Source organism: Xyrauchen texanus, chromosome 30 (genome assembly GCF_025860055.1).
Source record: "Xyrauchen texanus isolate HMW12.3.18 chromosome 30, RBS_HiC_50CHRs, whole genome shotgun sequence".
Taxonomy (NCBI): domain Eukaryota; kingdom Metazoa; phylum Chordata; class Actinopteri; order Cypriniformes; family Catostomidae; genus Xyrauchen; species Xyrauchen texanus.
The window spans coordinates 7,062,705-7,082,219 of NC_068305.1; the positions used below are offsets into that span (position 1 = coordinate 7,062,705).

The following is a 19,515-nucleotide window of genomic DNA, read 5'->3' on the forward strand; positions in this document are numbered from 1 at the left end:
TTCAAGCCCTGAATTGAATTTGTAAAGGCTTTCAGGTTACAGTGGCAATATTTTTAAGCAGGCATACAGCATAAAACACACATGGTGGAGAGACTTTCTTCCTCTGCATTGCCTGAAGGCTACACGCTCATCAAAGACTCATTTGCTTTTTAATTTTTTCCTCCGATTTCTTTAGCGTATAATTTTGCTAATTTTCCAGTAAAACATGAAAGGAAAAAAGTTTCAAAGAAATGAAAAGAGCTTCCAGTCTCGTAAAGGAAAAGCTCATGGCAATGTAAAACAGATCAAAGCTCAAACGTATGAAGAATCCCTTTTTTCACATTGTTGAACTGTGCCAAACTGTGTCCAAAGATAACTTTTTTAAATAAAGGGCAAAATTATATCCCTGGAATTGACATTCAGAGGCATTTTTTAAGTTCCACAGTGTGTCCTCCATTTATGTCAAATACCTAAATGACACTTTACATATTTTAAGTTGAGTCAAGTTGACGCTGAACAATTATGGCAGTTATCAATCAAATCCAATCAACAACTACCAAAAAAAAAAAACAAAAGTAAATATTAGTAATGCATAAGGTATCTTAAAACAACAAACTCTCTTCGCGGACGCATAATTGTCTTGTTCCCATGTTAGATTATACAGCTCTAAAATGCCTAAAATGAGATATAGGGAGCTTTTATTCAACATTTGAAACAAACTCTTGAAGCTAAGCTTTCATTTAAACAATCTCCTTGTGTTTTCACATGTTCTGTGGTTTGATCTGGGTTTATTGTCTTATGGTCTCAGAGAGGATCACTCACATTAAGCAGGGCTTCCTGGCGCTGGGGAAGAGAGGACAGCTGTGACTCTGAGTGGTAGAGGGTCATGCCCTTCCGGAGGGCTTGCAGGTCTCCAGGATTACACTGTCAAATCAATGACATGGAGAGGGAAAGAGAGGCATTAGAACTCTAGGTGTAAATCAAACTTCTTTTACACCAAACATACTTCACAGTTGTCAAGAAACTGAAAGTGGCAGGTAAGTAGGAAAAGAAAGATGACACAAAGCAGTTACTTTACTAAGAATGAATAGTGATTGTTTATTTGCATTGCTGTATGCATTGTTTAGCACCTGATTCACTAATGGGTTCATTTCAGAAATTTCCCTGGCTAAAATGTTAGATGTTGTTAATACTTTTACTGATGAAAATAAATAATTCATAAATTAGCAAAACTATTAAATGCCATTGATCGATATGAACTGATCACTAATAGTTATTTTGTACTTTTGGAAAATGGATGTTTTGACATTATTAATTTTAAGTGAATATATTAAAGTTTTTGACCACTGAAATTGGGTACAATTTAACAATTTACACATGGAGCCAAACTGAAAGCACCATATCTATAGGAATGAACCGTTTAGAGCCTTCAAGGGATAATTCAACCAAAAATAAAAATTATCTTATCAATTACTCACCACCATGCCATCCAAGATGTGAAGGTCCATACAATGCAAGTGAATGGCTAACCAAAATTTTGAAGCTCCAAAATGCACATAAAGGCAGCATAAAAGTAATCCATATGACTTCAGTGGTTAAATCCATGTCTTCTGAAGCGATATAATTTAAGTCCTTTTTCCTCCCTGCCCAGTAAGAGGCAATATGCACGAAGAATGTGAATCGGCAAAAATAAAAGAAGAATGTGAAAGTGGATATTAATAGTATAAAAATGACTTAAATATTTATTTGTTTCTCACCCACACTTATAATATTGCTTCTGAAGACATGGATCTAACCGCTGGAGTTGTATAGAATACTTTTACGATGCCTTTGGGTGCTTTTGGTGCTTTGAAATGTTTGTATCCATTCACTTGCGCTGTTAAAAAGTATTCTAAAAGTCACAGCTTGGTAAAGCCCATTGAGTCAATTTTTGCAAAGACATAAGTGTTGTTGCCTTGTCATATGAGCTTCACCTGTGACTAATAATGGATCAATTAGGTCTCAGGTGTGTATAAAAACAACCCCAGTACACTAGACCTTCACATCAACTGCAACTAGACCTCTGCAAACATGCCTAAGATTCACCCTGAGACTAAAGTTTTCATTATCAAGAGGCTGAAGACCAGATCCACTGCTGATGTGGCAGACACCTTCAATGTGTCTCAGCGTCAAGTACAGAGGATAAAAAAAACATCTGAAGACACTGGAGACATTTTTGACAAGCCCAGGTCAGGCAGACCCCACAAGACAACTGCTGAAGAGGACCGTTTGTTGGCTCGAAAATCCAAGGCCAGCCCATTTTCCACTGCAGCAGAGCTCCACGAGACCTGGTCACCTGAAGTCCCTGTGTTAACCAGAACAGTTTGTCGGATTCTGTCTCGAAATGGCCTCCATGGTCGAATCAGTGCCCAGAAGCCAGCACTAAACAAAAGACAATTGAAAAACCGTGTGGCATTTGCCAAGGCCCACAGCCTGCTAAAAGGATGGACGCTGGAAAAGTGGAAGAAGGTGGATTTTTCAGATTAATCTTCTGTTGAATTACACCACAGTCGCCGCAAATATTGCAGGAGACCTACTGGAGCCCGCATGGATCCGAGATTCACCCAGAAAACAGTGAAGTTTGGTGGCGGAAAAATCATGGTCTGGGGTTACATCCAGTATGGGGGTGTGCGAGAGATCTGCAGGGTGGAAGGCAACATCAATAGTCTAAAATACCAAGAAATCTTAGCTACCTCTTATATTCCCAACCATAAAAGAGGCCAAATTCTGCAGCAGGATGGTGCTCCATCGCATACTTCCATCTCCACATCAAAGTTCCTCAAAGCAAAGAAGAACAAGATGCTCCAGGATTGGCCAGCCCAGTCACCAGACATGAACATCATTGAGCATATGTGGGGTAGGATGAAAGAGGAAGCATGGAAGACGAAACCAAAGAATATTGATGAACTCTGGGAGGCATGCAAGACTGCTTTCTTTGCTATTCCTGATGATTTCATCAATAAATTGTATGAATCCTTGCCAAACCGCATGGATGCAGTCCTTCAAGCTCATGGAAGTCATACAAGATATTAAATTTGGATCTCACAGCACCACTACTTAATATGCTGACATATTTTTGTATTTGCAGTAAATTTGTTCAATTTCTGTATAGGCGACAAAACTTTTGTCTTGCCAAAATTTGACCTTTCTCTCTTGTTTAAATGATAAATCTTTTTTCAGTGAAACTAATTTATTTCAGTGCATTAATCATCATTTGGGAGGGTTTTAGCTTTTCATATGAGCTATTTCTAACACCAATTGATTAATTAAAAGTCAGGTTAATAGCAGGTGTTTCTACAAAATAGATAAGCGACAAGACTTTTGTCAGGGACTGTAGATGGCATGTGGTTAGTTATAGAAAGCATGCTAAAGTGGTACAACTTCTAGGTAATTTGCCCCAAGTCACTGAAGATCTGATTTGCATTTGTACCCATGTGTTAGTACCCTCGACATACATTCCTCTACGTATACTTGACAAAAGAATGTAACCTCATATCTCTTTCTGTTTCTAAAATAGAGGCACTCACAGGCTGTAGCTGGACTCATCCCTAATAACCAAGAAGTCCCAAGTCATTTTCGACGTCGTGCTCTCATGTTCTCTGAATGGGCACAGCACGTGATCACTGGTAGAGGACCTATAAATAACTGTCATTGTCTCATAGAAGAGAGGATGTGTTTAGGGTGGCTGCAAGGAACATCTGAACTTCATATCCCGCCTGCAACCTTAACAATACTGTATCACCCACTAACCATCTATGGTATTTAGGATACTTTGATGGAATAGACAAGCCACACAATTCCTCTTTTGAATCCACTTGTGAAAATCCTTCTGCTTTACATTTTTCCAAATTGAATACAGTCTTTTTTCATCAAAATAGCATCATCATGAAATGAAAATTATCATTCATTTCTGAGGTGCTATTCTGCCCACTACTGCTAGTCCGTTGACCTCTCATCAACAAGGCGTTCCGTCTGCAGAACTGCCGCTCACTGGATGTTTTTTGTTTTTCGCACAATTCTGAGTAAACTCTAGAGACTTTGTGTGAAAATCCCAGAAGATCAGCAGTTACACAAATACAGAAACATGGTTGAAATCACTGAGATCACATTTTCCCCATTCTAATGGTTGATGTGAACATGAATTGAAGCTCATGATTCTAAATGATTTTATGCATTGCACTGCCACACGATTGGCTGAGAAGATAATCACATTATATAATAAGTAGGTGTACAGGTGTACCTAATAAAGATGTCACTGAGTGTATATATATATTAATTTTATCTATAAATATGAACAGTGAATTCAATTTTTTACCATTGTCATGAATTTATTTACAGTATAAACTCATCTTTTCACTTTTCATTAGGTTATATTTAAGATCAACCCAACGCACAGAGGGAGTGTCAGAATTCCATCTGACTGACGTTATTTCTCTTGTTATCTTAGCAATACAGAATCAGAGGCTCACCCTCTAAATACCTGCGTTGTTAGAATGTAACCTGTTTGACTCTTTTGTTCCTCTAACAACATTGGAACAAGAAATTAGTTAAGCAACTGTCTAAAAAGGCCTGTTACTGATACAGTTAGCCAATTATCCCTAGCTAAACATATAAACTTTGGACTATTTCTTCTATACGACTCGCAAGAATACTTCATTTTTATTGGTCAATCAAATATTTGTGTTCAATGACTGCTAAACTATATAACTTGCAAAAAATTATTTAATGACGACGTGTAATAGCATTGTAATAAGCGAGAAAATGTACAGTATGCCGGTCATTATCGCATAATAAACCCCTTCAGGATACTTAATCCCTTACAGACACACTTTATAACATTTAAAATTATTTATCTCTATTCAACTGGCACAGAGTGGTGCGTTTTCTTCGAAAGAAATGGAACGATGCCCAAGATAGATAAGAGGACGTTTATGAAAAATGCAAAGATATTCACATTCATTTTTACATCCATAAGCTTGTCAGGCATGAAACATTGATGCTGCACTACCTGTGTTGCTTGAATAAATTATGAAGTTGTCTCAACATGGTGGGACAAGAGTTTGAGCTCATGCATTAGAAACCTCAGAGCGCAGTCCAGTGTTAGCACGAGCACTTAGCCTAGCAAGCCATTTTAGACTGCAACTTTTTTAAATAAAACAAATAACGAGTGTGAATGTAGCGACAAGAGACCAACAAAAAGAAAGACAGAAGGAGAGCTAAACTACCACTGAGCAACAGTTTTGGAGAATTACCTTCATTGGTATCTTTGATAAGCTATATCGGCTACAGGGCTAGAAAAGAACAAGATACGTTTCAAAACATCAATTAAACCTGTGCAAGGAATTTTTCACACAGTGCCATCAGAAGGGTAGTCATAATCATCAGTTTATGTTGATACATTTTTTTTTAAAAAACCCTAAAGGTGGTTTGCTAATCTTAGCTGTAGTTTAAGATGGTATATCTGAAACCTGGCCAATGAGATCATGCTAACCACAAAGCTAGCTTAAGTTTTTTTTCATTCAGCTGGGTTATTCAAATAGTTTTGCTTTATGAATTAACTACAAAACAATTTACCTATGTCCAGCTGAGTTTGCCAACTGAGGCCACAGTAGACTGGACTGTTATCTGTGGTTATGTAGAACATTTAGCATTAACTGTGTCATCTGATAAAACCATATTCAAACAGACACTAGGACAAAAACCTCTGAAGCTGCAGTTTATCTTAGCTTGGTTACACAGTCGTATTTATTATTATTATTATTTTGCCAATGTACTCTTGGCCCAGTGAAATTGATTGATATGTTTTCTTTCCTGTGTTGCTGTATTTTCTGTTAAAACAGGAAGTTGGGCAGAACATATTTAAGGGCTCAACCTTTTTTTTGAAACACAACCTTACTAACTTCAATTTGAAGCCCAAAAAAAGACAAAAGTAAAATTGTACATTAGTTCAGGTTTATTCATATACAGTAGTTTAAAGGGTAACTAAACCCTAAACCAACTTTTTTTAGTTAATGATCTGTAAGCATGGGGCTTTATTAGTACTGGTCATTGATTCAAGTAATATTTTTGACATTTGTGTATAAAGTGTTTTAATTCTACAATATATGGTGTAAAAACGTCTGAGTGCTGCCCTCTTCAGGTTGAACGGTGGCTACTGCAGTTGAATTTTCCTATTGGCTGTTGCGGTACTTCGTGACGTAAGCGGTGACAGCTGACGTAAGCAGGTTCCAGCTCACCACGCCAGATTCATGTACATGTCGTCTTGCGACCGTGTGAGGAATAATAATAACACAGAGTCTGACAGCAGCTGTCAATTAATCCGTCACTACGTGCCCCCCCCCCAACCCCCGCTCAGCCCCGCACTCGGTTCGTTCCCTCTATCCCCACCGGGGTCTGCCCACTTTTCCAGCATTTTCAAATATTTCTAGTGGGTGGAGTCAGACTCTGAGCAGGTGTTTAGTTACCCTTTAAGTATAGAAACAATACATTTCAATTTTATTGCTAAATATTCAGATATTTGCAAATATAACTGTAATTTGACTGGGTAGAGAGATGACTTGATTGCATCATTCACAGTGCTTCATGCGAGTGGGCGGTTGCAGCAGCGATTGTTTAGGACGCTTTGTTATCTGGTGATTGAATGTTGAAAAAGAAGTTGCTTTCAAAGCAAAATGCTTTCAAAAGAAATTTTGAAAGTTGAAATAATGTGGACTTCAACAAAAGCATATAGCATTATAAAACTTCAGCGCTCATGGAACAGCAGGTCTCTCTATAAAGGATTTATAGAAAAAAAAATTATGTCTTAACATTTTTTATAGATATTTTACTTCCGGAACCCAACTGACGTTTTTGGAATTAATGTGAGGGACATTATCATTCTATAGCGATAGCAAGTGTCATTTTTAACTTTCCTTATTAATCACGGTTTCAAAATGTCTCTCATCATTTACTTTCCATCATGCCATCTAAAATGTGTATGACTTTCTTTTTTCTGCTGAACACAAATTAAGATTTTTAGAAGGACATCTCAGCTCTGTAGGTCCATACAATGCAAGTGAATGGTGGCCGGACTTTTGAAGGTCCAAAAAACAGATCAAGTCAGCATAAAGGTAATTCATGGTTAATTCAATGACTTCTGGAGTGATCCAATTGATTTTGGGAGAGAACACACAAAAATGCATTTCCTTTTCCACTATACATCTTAAGAGTCTCTTTGGCAATCATGATTTCAAGCTCAATTACACTAGTGCATGCGTCAAGCACTAGGAAGTGTTATCGAGCTTGAAATAATGACAGTGAAAAGGGAGTTATATTTTGGTCTGTTCTCACCCAAAACCCGCTGGTTCACTTCAGAAGACATTGATTAAACCACTAAAGTCTTATAGATTACCTTTATGCTAAATGCATCTCCTTTTTGGTGCTTCAGAGGCCTGGTCACCATTCACTTCCATTGGACCTACAGAGCTAAGATATTCTTCTAAAATCTTTATTTGTATTCTGCAGAAGAAAGAATGTATTACACATGGGATGGCACGAGGGTGAGTAACTATAGAATTTTCATTTTCGGGTAAACTGGATACATTTTATAAATGCTAAATGTTAGTTTGGTCAACTTTTAGGGTACACTAGCGTATAAAAATGCCTCAAAATTCCACTCATAACATTGGAATTCATGGGGGAAAAATGAAATGGCTTTTAGGAAAAGCTCAGTGTATGTATTCAGGGAAATCAAGAGTTCAGTTTAGTTCATGTTCGCTCACAGAGTTCTCTGCAGAATTGAGCTCTCTTCTGAATTAATCATGCTTCAAGTGAAATCACTCGTTCTCAGAAGACTGCTGCAATGAGAAGCAAACCGTTTCTCTCATTTGGCCAGGGGGATGAAGTAAATTTCTTACATTTTAATCACAGCCTAACAAAGTGCTTTCCATCCTGGGGATAAAATGCTGTCAGACATTCAAAGCACCATGTTCCACAAGCTTAAAGAAAGATATAGCTTTGCCTTGGAAAAGACGCAACAATTTAACCATATTCTTGGCTGGTGCACCAACATATCCGTACACTGTGGGGGAGTGGTGTGGGTAGTGATGAAAATGTATGATTTAAAGAGAGAATTATTGTGATGATCGTAAGACTCATTCAAGCATGTGGGTATGCCAAAACATAGGCTTTGTTCCTGAGAGAGGTGTGATAAATTAAATAAATAAAAATGAAAAGTTTCTTAAAACTGTTCTGTAGTCAGCCTTTCAACTGTCCAGTGTTACTGTACCATTCTCAGTTGATAGTATTTAGCAGTGTTGGGAATCTAAATGTGTGACACTACTAATTTTTTTCAGTAGTGTGACAGTGGCTCAGCTGTTTTCCAAAGAGCATTAGTGTACCATGATAAAATGCAATAATGCTTTTTTTTGGTAATATTTTATTGCACACACAGGTTTACAGCCCTTCATTTAAGTCAGTGGTTCCTAAACTTCTTACAGTGGCGTACACCTCCAAACATTAAACATCCTTTTGCATACCCCCCTCTCTAACGCATTGATAACATTCACACAAGATATTTTGAAAATTTATATTTATGTATGTATATTTAGCAACATTGTAAATCAACCCCCTTATATCAAACCTGTTATATTTGTACAAGTTATGTACATGTTATATTTACAATATACTTACAGAATAAATGGCTTACCGATGAATGAGATGGGTGTGCTAGATTTGAATAACTGCATATCACCCACCCCTTTTTGTATCGCGGGAGCAAGACACAGTACCTGCACTTTATTAAAGCCGCCGGTATGAAAGAATAGCTGCCAGTACTGTGTCTGGAATTGACCCTTGGCTAAGCTCCGCCCCCCTTTGTTACAGTCGCTCACTCTGACAAGCTCTGCAGAACTTTCCACGGGAATTAATGGGAGATCGACATGAACAGCACGTTTTTGGCAAAAAACATTCTCATAAACGGAATTGATAATAGTCTTAAGTGGGCTGGAATGAAGAGTGACATTATAAGGCATATTTATCTGACATTTTTTGTAAAATAAATTGTTAAATTACCCAGTAATTTGATTGAAAACTGTGGAGACTAGAATCAGAATTAGAATCTGTGAATTAGAATCAAGGGAAACGATTATCACAATCACACAATTACACGCCTGATAACATTGTGTACACAGTGTAAGTCCGAAATGACTCCAGACTTAGCTCCTTTTGCCCTTTCCACAAAACACTTCCATTTGTTTATCAGCCATAACATTATCCACAACAAAATACTATGTGAAACACCAGCTGAACAAAAGTAGGTGTGACAGATGTGAAGCTAACTTATTATTAAGTGCATTAAATGTTATATCAATCCCTTGTGGTCTATTACTATAGACTACATTAAATAGTAAGCCAACACTCTGAATTGGAAAGAACACAAATTGGGGATTCTATTTTATATGTCGGCTAATGTAACTCTATCGATGCCCCAGAAACAGTAATCATTATATCAATATATTATGACATTCCTATAGTACAGGTTATTTAAATCAGTTATTTGTATTGCATAAATATGGAATGAGTAACCAAATTTGTTTATACACTTTTCATAAAATTAAAGTGTTGGATAGCATGCTAGATAAATGTCATGTCTGTATTGTATCAATTTGAAATTATTTTTGTTGATTGCTTGTTCTATATGGGAATAAAATTCATAGCCAAGTCATATGGTATCTTACAATTTCGCTATCGTATGCAAATTATTATGAGTTGTCATGCCACTATGTTGGCTGTATGGCTTTTTCGCTGGATGGGCTTGACTTGTTGTCTAGGGTCAATGTTGGTCAGCAGCCACATCATTCTGTAGCTCTAGACTGGTTTCCCACTGAAGCTAACTAGGGTTGAGCCTGGTCAGTACCTGGATGGTGGACCTCCTGGGGAAAACTAAGGTTGCTGCTGGAAGAGGTATAAGGAGGCCAACAGGGGGTGCTCACTATGAGTACTAACAAGCCAGTATAGTGACGAGGACACTTCACTGTAAAAAGCATCCTTTGGATGAGACATTAAACCGAGGTCCTGACAATCTGTGGTCATTAAAAATCACAGGGCACTTCTCGTAAAAGAGTAGGGGGTTTACCCCGGTGTCCTGGCCAGATCCCCCCCATGGCCCATATCAATCATGGCATCCTAATAATCCCCATCTCTATCACTCTACTATCTCCTCTGCAACAATAGCTGGTATGTGGTTAGCATACTGGCGCACTAAGGCTGCCTTTGCATCATCCAGGTGAATGCTGCACACTGGTGGTGGTTTAGAAGAACCCCCTGGTCGCTATGTAAAGTGCTTTAAGTGTAGTGTCACAAAAGCTCTATATAAGGGTAACATTTATTCATTCATTCATTCACCTAACTTGACAATTGGTGATAGGCATGTTGCTTTTGATGCCCTCTGGATAAACAGGAGACCTTGAAATGCTCTCCTTAAGGAGAGGTTAAATTGAGGCAACAGATGTTGAGGGACACCTACACAACCACCGTGTGATGGTAAGATGCTCTGTCTTTCTGCCAGAGGGGATGAAGTGAAAAGATTTATCACAGCTCAACCCACCATAAATTAAGGTAGTTTGCTGGTCTTAGCTGGTTTAAACAGGTCTATCTGGTCTCCCAGTATGGTCTAGTTGGTGTTCAGCTGGTCTAGCTGGTCTCCTTGTCTGGCCAGGCTGGTGTTTAGCTGGTCTAGCTGGTCTCCCAGTCTTGCCAAGCTGGTGTTTAGCTGGTCTCCTAGTCCGGCCAACCTGGTGTTCATCTGGTATAGCTGGTCTCCTAGTTTGGCCAAGCTGGTGTTTAGCTGGTCTCCCAGTCCAAGCTGGTTTTCAGCTGGTTTCCCAGCTTGACCAGCTGATAAGTGTGTAAAACCACTCTCAAACCATCAAAACCAAAGACCAGCCTCACTAGCTGACAAAGGTCCAAAACTCCTCTAAATCCACCATAACAGATCAGTATGAGCAAATTGGCCGAACTGGAAAACCAGCTAATCGCCTTAGGCTGGTTTTAGAGGGGTTTTTTTCAGCAGGGAAATCTAGGTCCGGAACACTTTATATAAAGAATAACGCTATATAATGAAAGCAACTCAATTCTTACTTGTGATAGAAGTTTGTTGTTATTGTCTTCTAGAATGCGGACCTTGGTTTCCAACTGACGAATGTAGTTTGAGGATGCATCTGGAACAGAAAGAGAAACAGCAAATGAAACTCAGAAGAGAATACAACTACAGTAGTAAGTAGATTTAGTTTAATTTGATATTAATTGAACTGGAACATTATCACATAGTGAAAATTCAGCTTGACTTTACCCTTTATAATAATAAAGTATCTATTTTTGTTTTTAATTCAGTAGTTCGCAAGCTAATGTAATCCTGCATTGAGGATAGTGTAAACATTTCTGGCTCACTGTCCCTGGGCGAGGTGCTCGAGACTCGAGACTTGACCCGAGCTTGAATACCCCCACAGGCTTAGATTAGTTATTGAAGAAACAGATTGGTTGAGATGGGGATATGGGGGGATGTCAGAAGGATCAATGCCACATAGAGGTAAACAGCTGTTTATATATGCTTACTCTGGCAGTGTGTTTGGTCAGATTAAACATGCTCCTCCCAAACTTTGTGAATGAAACTCCATTTCAGTAGTTCACAAGTTAATGTAATCCTGCATTGAGGATAGTGTAAACATATTTAAGTCATGCAGGATCGCCCTGGGTGGAGGTGTAAATCTAAGCAACTGGGACCCACCCTTCAGCCCCCCTCCAGATGCAATTGGTTTGACAGGATGGGCCCATGCAGGGAACGGGCAAACCCAATAGGAGAGGGGATCGGCTGCCACTCAAGTGAGCAAGCCCAACCTGCGATCGAATGGGGGCCCTCACTGCATTCGACCGGGGGAGTCCCACAGCACATTGAAGCACAATAAAAATAAACACGAGTTAGCTCACACTGCATTTGAATGGGAGAACCCCCACTGCGATTTGAAAGGGAGAGACCTTGATGTGCTTATGTGGGCCCTTACAGCGATTTGAGATGAGAGGGCTCCCGGACTGGCCAGAGGGCGCATAGTAGGCTATGCTCGAAAGAAATTGATAGATGCAAATTCAGGCTTATGGTGAACTGTTTAGGTAAGACCTAAAACAGCTTGATTGTTGTCAAACATTGGGTGGGTAATGGTTCTTTGGAATGAGTAGCATAATAAGGGTTACGGAGCCATGGATTAGTGGACGCATAGCCTGGAAGATGTGTTGCAGTTGTGGCATATAGGCAGCGTATTTGAGCTGTTTGCAGTGTAGTGGGAGGTTTAGTCACACGGCCCGCAAGACACCGTAGTTGTGGCACATGTATTGAGCCAATGGCAAGGGTGCCGTAGTTGCGGTGTTGCCAAGCTTGAGCTCACTGCCCGAGGACAAGGTTTGCGGTTTGGTACCGGGTTGGAGAAAGAGATTTGCAGTTGCAAAGTTGGGGCTTGTTACGACAACGGTGAGGCATAGACGTATGGGGCTTCAGCAGAGGCATGGTAAAACGCTGAGGCTGAGGAGGGTTAGTATTAGAGCAATTAGTGAGCCCAGCTGCCATATCACCCTGTAGCTAAAAACTGGTTGCCCACTGAAGCTAAGCAGGTTTGAGCCTGGCCAGAACCTGAGACCTACTGGGGAAAACTAAGGTTGCTGCTGGAAGAGGCTTGCATGTGCATACGTATAACGTAATTTAAAGTTATGGTTTGTCATGAAATGAGAAGGTACCTGAAATTAAGTAGCAAGATGAATATCATAGTCTAATATTTATTTAACTTAAACATATGGTTTGGAGCATGTAGATTGTTTTCCAATGTGATGCAAGTAATTCCATTAACTAAGTATGATTGACACAAGATGACTCAGCTTGTTTTGACAAGGACGTACTAAATTATTGGAGTTAGTGCCTGAGAAAAGGATTAAATATATACTATATGGTGCTGTTTGCAGAAGTGTGGTGAATAGAGACAACTTATTTTTAAAGATAACCTGTAATAAATTCTACAGGAAACATATTATTGTGAGAAATATTGTGAGTATGAAGCAAAATGTGAAGCCGAATCATCCGGCATAGATTTCAACCAGTTACTTTAAACTTGGGTGGAGCACAAGATTATGACAGACTGTTGAACACTTGTAAAGTCATGCAGCAATTAGGTTCTTTGGTTGAATTTGTTAAGAGTTTGTAATCCAATGAAGGAGTAGAAAAGACTTCTCTGTTAAAATGATGGATTGATTTTACCTGTGTGAACGTTTATCCTGGGCAGGAGGAGAGAAAGTCATGTTATAGTCTAGAGATGAGTAGAAGTTTGTAGAAGCATTGCTTCATGGTTATCAGGGCTACGTGGCAAGGTGAGAATGAGAAAGGATTCGGAACCAGGCTTGCTTGCAGAGACAGCCTCGCACAGGAAACGGTTCTGGAGTAGGGGACATTAGAATGGTAGAAAGGAGGGGGATAAAATGAAGAGGGGAATGGGTCTGGAATGGGGTTCTCCAGTGGAGGCAGCCTCATGCGGGATTCCGCTCCAGTGGCCCATAGATACAAAGGGATAGAGGGATGGGAGTTAGCAGAAAGAATAGGTTCCGTGAAAAAAAAAAGCACGCTTGCTTCATGGTTATCAGGGCTGCGCAGCGAGGCGAGCTCAAATGCCGTGAGGAGCCGAGACATATTTGCAGAATGATACATGAACGAGTTTTGGCGTGGCAAATATATATATATATTGAATATATATTGAGTATATTTTACTTTTGAAACCATCTGGTAGAGACTATAAATTTTTTTCATCAGTCCATATAATCTATTCTAGAATACGAACGGAATACCTTTGGAAACATCTTAGTCTCAGATCACGCCCTGGTGAGTTTAGAGGTGTTGCCACATACAGAGAAAAATAAATTATATAGTTGCCAGTTTAATGTATTCCTTTTGCTAAATCCTGATTTCCAACAAATGTTAAAGACATCAATGTTTATATGGAGACCAACTGGTCCTCAGTATCCTCTGTGGGCATGGCATGGGAGGCACTTAAGATGGTTCTTAGGGGTCGGACCATACAGTATGCCTCATTCATAAAAAAAATCTAAAGCACAAGAACTCGTGGAGTTGAAAGGGAATATTAAAAGTGCAGAGGCAGAGCCGAATGTCGCCTGATGGCCTCAGGGAATTTACCCAATTGAAATGCATATATAAAACTATTTTGTCACAGAAGGTGGAGTTTTGGTTATTCAGGGCAAGACAGTCATACTTTGAGTTGGGGGACAAAGCAGGGAAGCTTTTTGCTAGATATATCAAATAGAGAGAGTATTTTTCTACCATTCCCTCAGTGAAATCTGCTGGTGGTGAAATATTTACTTCGGTCATTGATATTAATAATGCTTTTAAAAATTATATTTGATCTTTATAGTTCCACGTCTTAATTTAGTGATGAAGATATTAGAACATTTGTGGAACCATTAGAACTCCCTAAACTGACAACTGAGCAAAAAAATGATCTTGATTCTGAGATAACCTTGGAGCAGCTTGACGAGGTAATTAATGCCCTACCTACAAGGCAAGTCTCCAGGGCCAGATGGTTTTGCCACTGAATTTTTTAAATCTTATGCTACAGAATTGGCTCCACTTTTGTTATAAGTTATACGGAAGGATTAAAGAATGGAAATCTTTCCCCAACCACGGCACAAGCCCGGATCAGTCTGATTCTTAAAAAGGACAAAGAGCCAAGCAAGTGTAAAAGTTATTGTCCAATTTCCCTGATCAAGCTAGATATAAAAATATTGTCAAAAATTTTGGCTAACCGATTAATTAAAGTTACGACATCTCTTATACATATAGATCAGATGGGGTTTATTCGAGGCCGTAGCTCTTCTGATAACATTAGGCGTTTCATCAATATCATGTGGTCAGTAGCGAATGGTCTCCGGTCGCTGCATCTCACTTGACTCCGACAAGGCGTTTAATATGGTAGAAAGGGATTATCTTTTTAAGATTTTGGAAATGCATGGGTTCGGGAGTGGATTAAGTTACTTTATAGTCAGTGCAAACAAATGGACTAATTTCAGATAATTTTACTCTGAATAGGGGCACTCGGCAGGGTTGCCCGCTTTCCCCATTATTGTTCTGTCTTGCCCTGGAACCATTAGCAGCCGTGATAAGAAAGGAGGATGATTTTCCAGGGGTGATTGCGGGAAGTTTGGCGCATAAGCTTCTGCTTTAAGCAGATTACATTTTATTATTTGTCTCCGACCCTACTAGATCTATTCCTTGCCTCCACAGAATTATTAATTCCTTTTTCAGTTCTCAGGATACAAAGTCAATTGGGCTAAATCCGAAGCTTTTGCACTGACAGTGTATTGTCCACTAGCAGCCTTCCAGCCGGGCACCTTCCAGTGGCCCAAACAGGCCATTAAGTATTTGTGTATTTTATTCCCAGCAAATGTGTCTGATTTAGTTAGAGTTAATAAAATCTAAAAATAAAATATTAATAAAATATTAACCCTTTAATAAAAAGATTTTCGAGCAATGTTGACAGGTGGGCTTCATTACATTTATCGATGATTGGGAAGGTTAATGTTATTAAAATTAATTTTATTCCAATATTTAACTACCGGCTACAGTCTCTTCCTATAGATGTCCCCCTCTCTTATTTCAAGCAATTTGATAACATAGTGAAGTCTTTAATTTGGAATGTTAAACTTCCCAGACTACATTTCAACAAATTACACAGGCCGATGGACATAGGTGGGCTAGGTCTACCCAAGACTTTGTTTTATTATGCATTTGGTCTCAGACATATGGCTCATTGGTCACTTCCACTTGAAAGAGCCTGGTTTCATTGCAAAGCTTTCTTCAAACTAACCCGGAGAAACTAAGTTACACACTGTTATCTCGCATTTGCACTCGGTTTGGACAAAAGTGTCCAGAGTGTTTAATTCAGACATTTATTTGAATGCTGCCTCGAGCATATGGCTGAACCCAAAATGATGTATTGATAAGTCCCCCTTCTGCTTGTCAGAGTGGATTGTGAGGGGGTTTACTACACTCGGTGACCTATATGAGGGTGGAGTGTTGAGATCCTTTGGTAATTTGGCTCAACCTTTTGGGAGGGATTCCCAGATCTCAGTTCTTTAGTTATTTACAGCTGTGCCACCTGCGCTGTACTATTTTTGGGAGTAGCATACACCCCCTAAAGTGGCAGATACTTTGGGAGATGTGATAACTGCTTTTGGAAAAGGTCATGAGGCATCAGTGTGTTACTCCCTGCTAGTTCAGAGTCTGGAGGACAGAGCTATAACCTCTATCAAGAGAATATGGGTGAAAGATTTGAATTGGGTACTGGAGGATGAAGTATGGGCTGGGATTCGAAAAAAAGTCAAGTCTATATCTAGAGATGCAAGGGTGCAACTTATTCAAATCAAGATTCTTCATAGATTCTATTGGACCCCCTCTAGACTGTATAGGCTTGGTCTTAAAGACACAGCCATCTGTTGGCATTGCCAATAGGAGGATGGAGACATGGGCCATGTTTTTTGGTGGTGCGCTGAGATTCAGGAATTTTTGTTGAAGGTATAGAGTTTTGTGTGTGAAGTGTTGGGCATTCAGATTTCGTTTTGCCCCAGACTCTGTGTCTTGGGTGATGGGGCGGTCATCAACACAGGTGACAAATACATCAAAAATTCCTCACCAAAGCAATGATAAGCAGACAGAATGTTTTTAAGGGGTTGGAAGTGGGTGGGAGCACCTGCCGGGAGTGGTGCGAGTAGATGGAAAGGGTGGCAGCTTTCAAAGAGGTAACATGTAGAAGACTGGGTATTGAGATTCTTTTAATGGGAAATTGGATAGATATTTGATGATTTTTGGGGCTTTCGGAGTGGGTCTGTGGAGAGAGAGGTATAGTTTAGAGTTGTAAGTTTATATATGTGTATGTATATATGTGTAAGTATATATGTGTATGTGTACACATACATATATATATATATATATATATATATATATATATATATATATATGTAAGCCAAACATTGGCATACAGTTCACAGCAATCCATTTTGCAAGTGAATTTCAGTTCGAGATTTATTATGAGGGGTTGTTTAAGGACCCCTCAATTTCAACAAGCGTCAGACATGCTTGTGTAGCATCTCGGGTGCGTCGCGTCATAAACATAAATTATTTAGGTCACTGTGTAAAGTTAAATATAGTTTAATACTTAGAACACATCTTGAGATCCCTTAGTTCGAATTTGTACTCTATCAAGTGTTTTGAATGCAAGAACGAAACGATTGTCTGTTTTATGCTGTCTGGTTGTTTTCTTCATTGTATAAACTGCGTGTTGCCATACAGCTGAAATTTCATCAACTGCCTTCTGGAGTAAACAGGTGGTACTATAAGCTTGCTTCCTTAGTACAATCCAGGGGCATTGCGATTAATTGCGTTTTTTTAACGCGTTATTTTTAATACAATTAATCGCACAGAATTAATGCGTTAAATCGACAGCCCTTATATATATATATATATATATATATATATATATATATATATATATATATATATATACACACACACACACACACACATATATTTGTATTTTTTATTTATTTATTTTATTCTCTGTATATGTGTGTGCTTATGTAAGACCACTGGGATGTTCGTTTGGGGTCGGGTAGGGTTTTTGATTGGGGAGGGGTAGTAGTGGGAGTTAATGCTGATTCATTGCATATATGTTTTGTTTTTCTTTGCTTTGAAAAATCAATAAAACATTTTAATCACAAAAAAAACAACAAAAACAACTCCTCATAGAACTCATAACAGATAAGGCTGCAGGAAAAGTTATTTAAAAAATGAAGAAATGATGCAAAGCAATATGGAATTATAAGATCATTTCACAACCAATGGGAGATTATGGACTGGGCCAAGGGAACCAGTGCCAAGGGGACTCTGACTACCTGGGGCCTGAAGTTGGAAGAAATGCAGAAACAACATTTGTAAAATTCAGACCAATAGACCAACATAATCACATAGGAACATGTTGCTACCAAATGTTCTGGTACCCTTACATTGACCCCATTCTGCAATTTAATGACAAGCGCCATCTCCCATCAAACATTTTTGTGTCAATTAAAATGTGTTTATTTTTTCCGGTGGCGCTACTGATAGTGTGTTGTAAAAGCAGCCTAAGAGACATGGGATCTGGTCCCATGGAAACCAGGAAGTAATCACGTTCATATAAAGGTGAGCGGGATTCTGAGGTTGCGTGTCCCCTCTAAAATGTATTTTTACCCCACTGGCAGTTAGGTTTCGGATTGGAGTTTGGGCTAAACACATCCCTCTTTACACCTTGCTTTTGGCACCACTCAGTGGACATTTAATCTGGAAATTGAAGCTCACATGTGTACATTCATTTAATGTGTTGTTTAATTAATTTATTAAATGAATTCAATTTCATATATTATTATTTGATAAAATAGGCCAACAAATGAAAATAATTTATTTAAAAATTATTAAAATTATTCTAAATATAATATATAATAAATATATAATTTAATATATTATTCGGCTGCAGTCTATTTTTCAATTGTGTTCATCAATCTCTCATTAAGACGCGTTCTGTCTGCGCTACTTGAAATTTTTGTCATTGTCCACACTGTCCATTGAAAATGCATTAATTTTGGTATGTTTATTTCTCTCATCCACACCTCACATCCTCCACTGAAAACTGAGACTTTCCAAAATCATTCCATAATCACATACTTTGGAAAACTATGTTGTTAAGAAACTGAAAACTTCAAACATAAATGGATAAGTGTGGACATGGCCTTTGAATGCAAAAGCAAATAAAAAAATAAAAAATACTCAAATCTTCTCTCAATCTAACTTCATGTGGTTGACTGTATTACAAGCATTTGGCAAACCGAATAAAAATCTGCTCTGATCCACAAAAACCTTGGACCAGTGTCCCACTATACCAGCCACTACCAAAAATCATTTTATCTAGAATCCACTATTAGATATTTGACTCCATTACCCCAAAACACTTCCAGACATTCAGTTTCCATCATTCCAGGGAGTTCTTGTCAGCAAAACTCACCCCACAAGAGACCAAGGCTCAATTATAATTATATTAATTGGATGTGTGGGGACAACTGAACTGTCCTCTATAAGACATAGCTCAAGGGACTGTAGCCACCCCATAGAAACAGCTCTTCATTATGTCTCCCAAAATCCCAATAGAACTGAACCAGGATAACATTCTAGCAAAGGCGCAGGTTTGATTCCGACTTAAAAAAATACAAATAACTCTACAAATGCACCATGTTTTCACTTGCACAGTGAAATTGCCTGTTACAGCTTTAGAAAGAGCATTAATATACAATAAAATCATCATCATTTGATTCATCAGATCTGCTTATCAGTTATTTGTGCATGTTAGCTCAGTGAAGTGACATGGCTGTGTTTATGTGTGGCAGTGT

At 38.7% G+C, this 19,515-nt stretch overlaps 1 protein-coding gene across 1 annotated transcript in view; it reads right to left on the minus strand.

Moving 5' to 3' along the window:
- LOC127624023 (coiled-coil domain-containing protein 85C-B) overlaps positions 1-19,515 on the minus strand; it is a 61,776-nt gene that overhangs the window by 10,459 nt on the left and 31,802 nt on the right. Inside the window, exons 2-3 of the mRNA XM_052098628.1 lie at positions 11,137-11,216; positions 802-903 (exon numbers count right to left, since the gene is read on the minus strand). Of these exons, the coding sequence (XP_051954588.1) occupies positions 802-903; positions 11,137-11,216 (182 nt within the window). The remainder of the gene's footprint in view (positions 1-801; positions 904-11,136; positions 11,217-19,515) is intronic.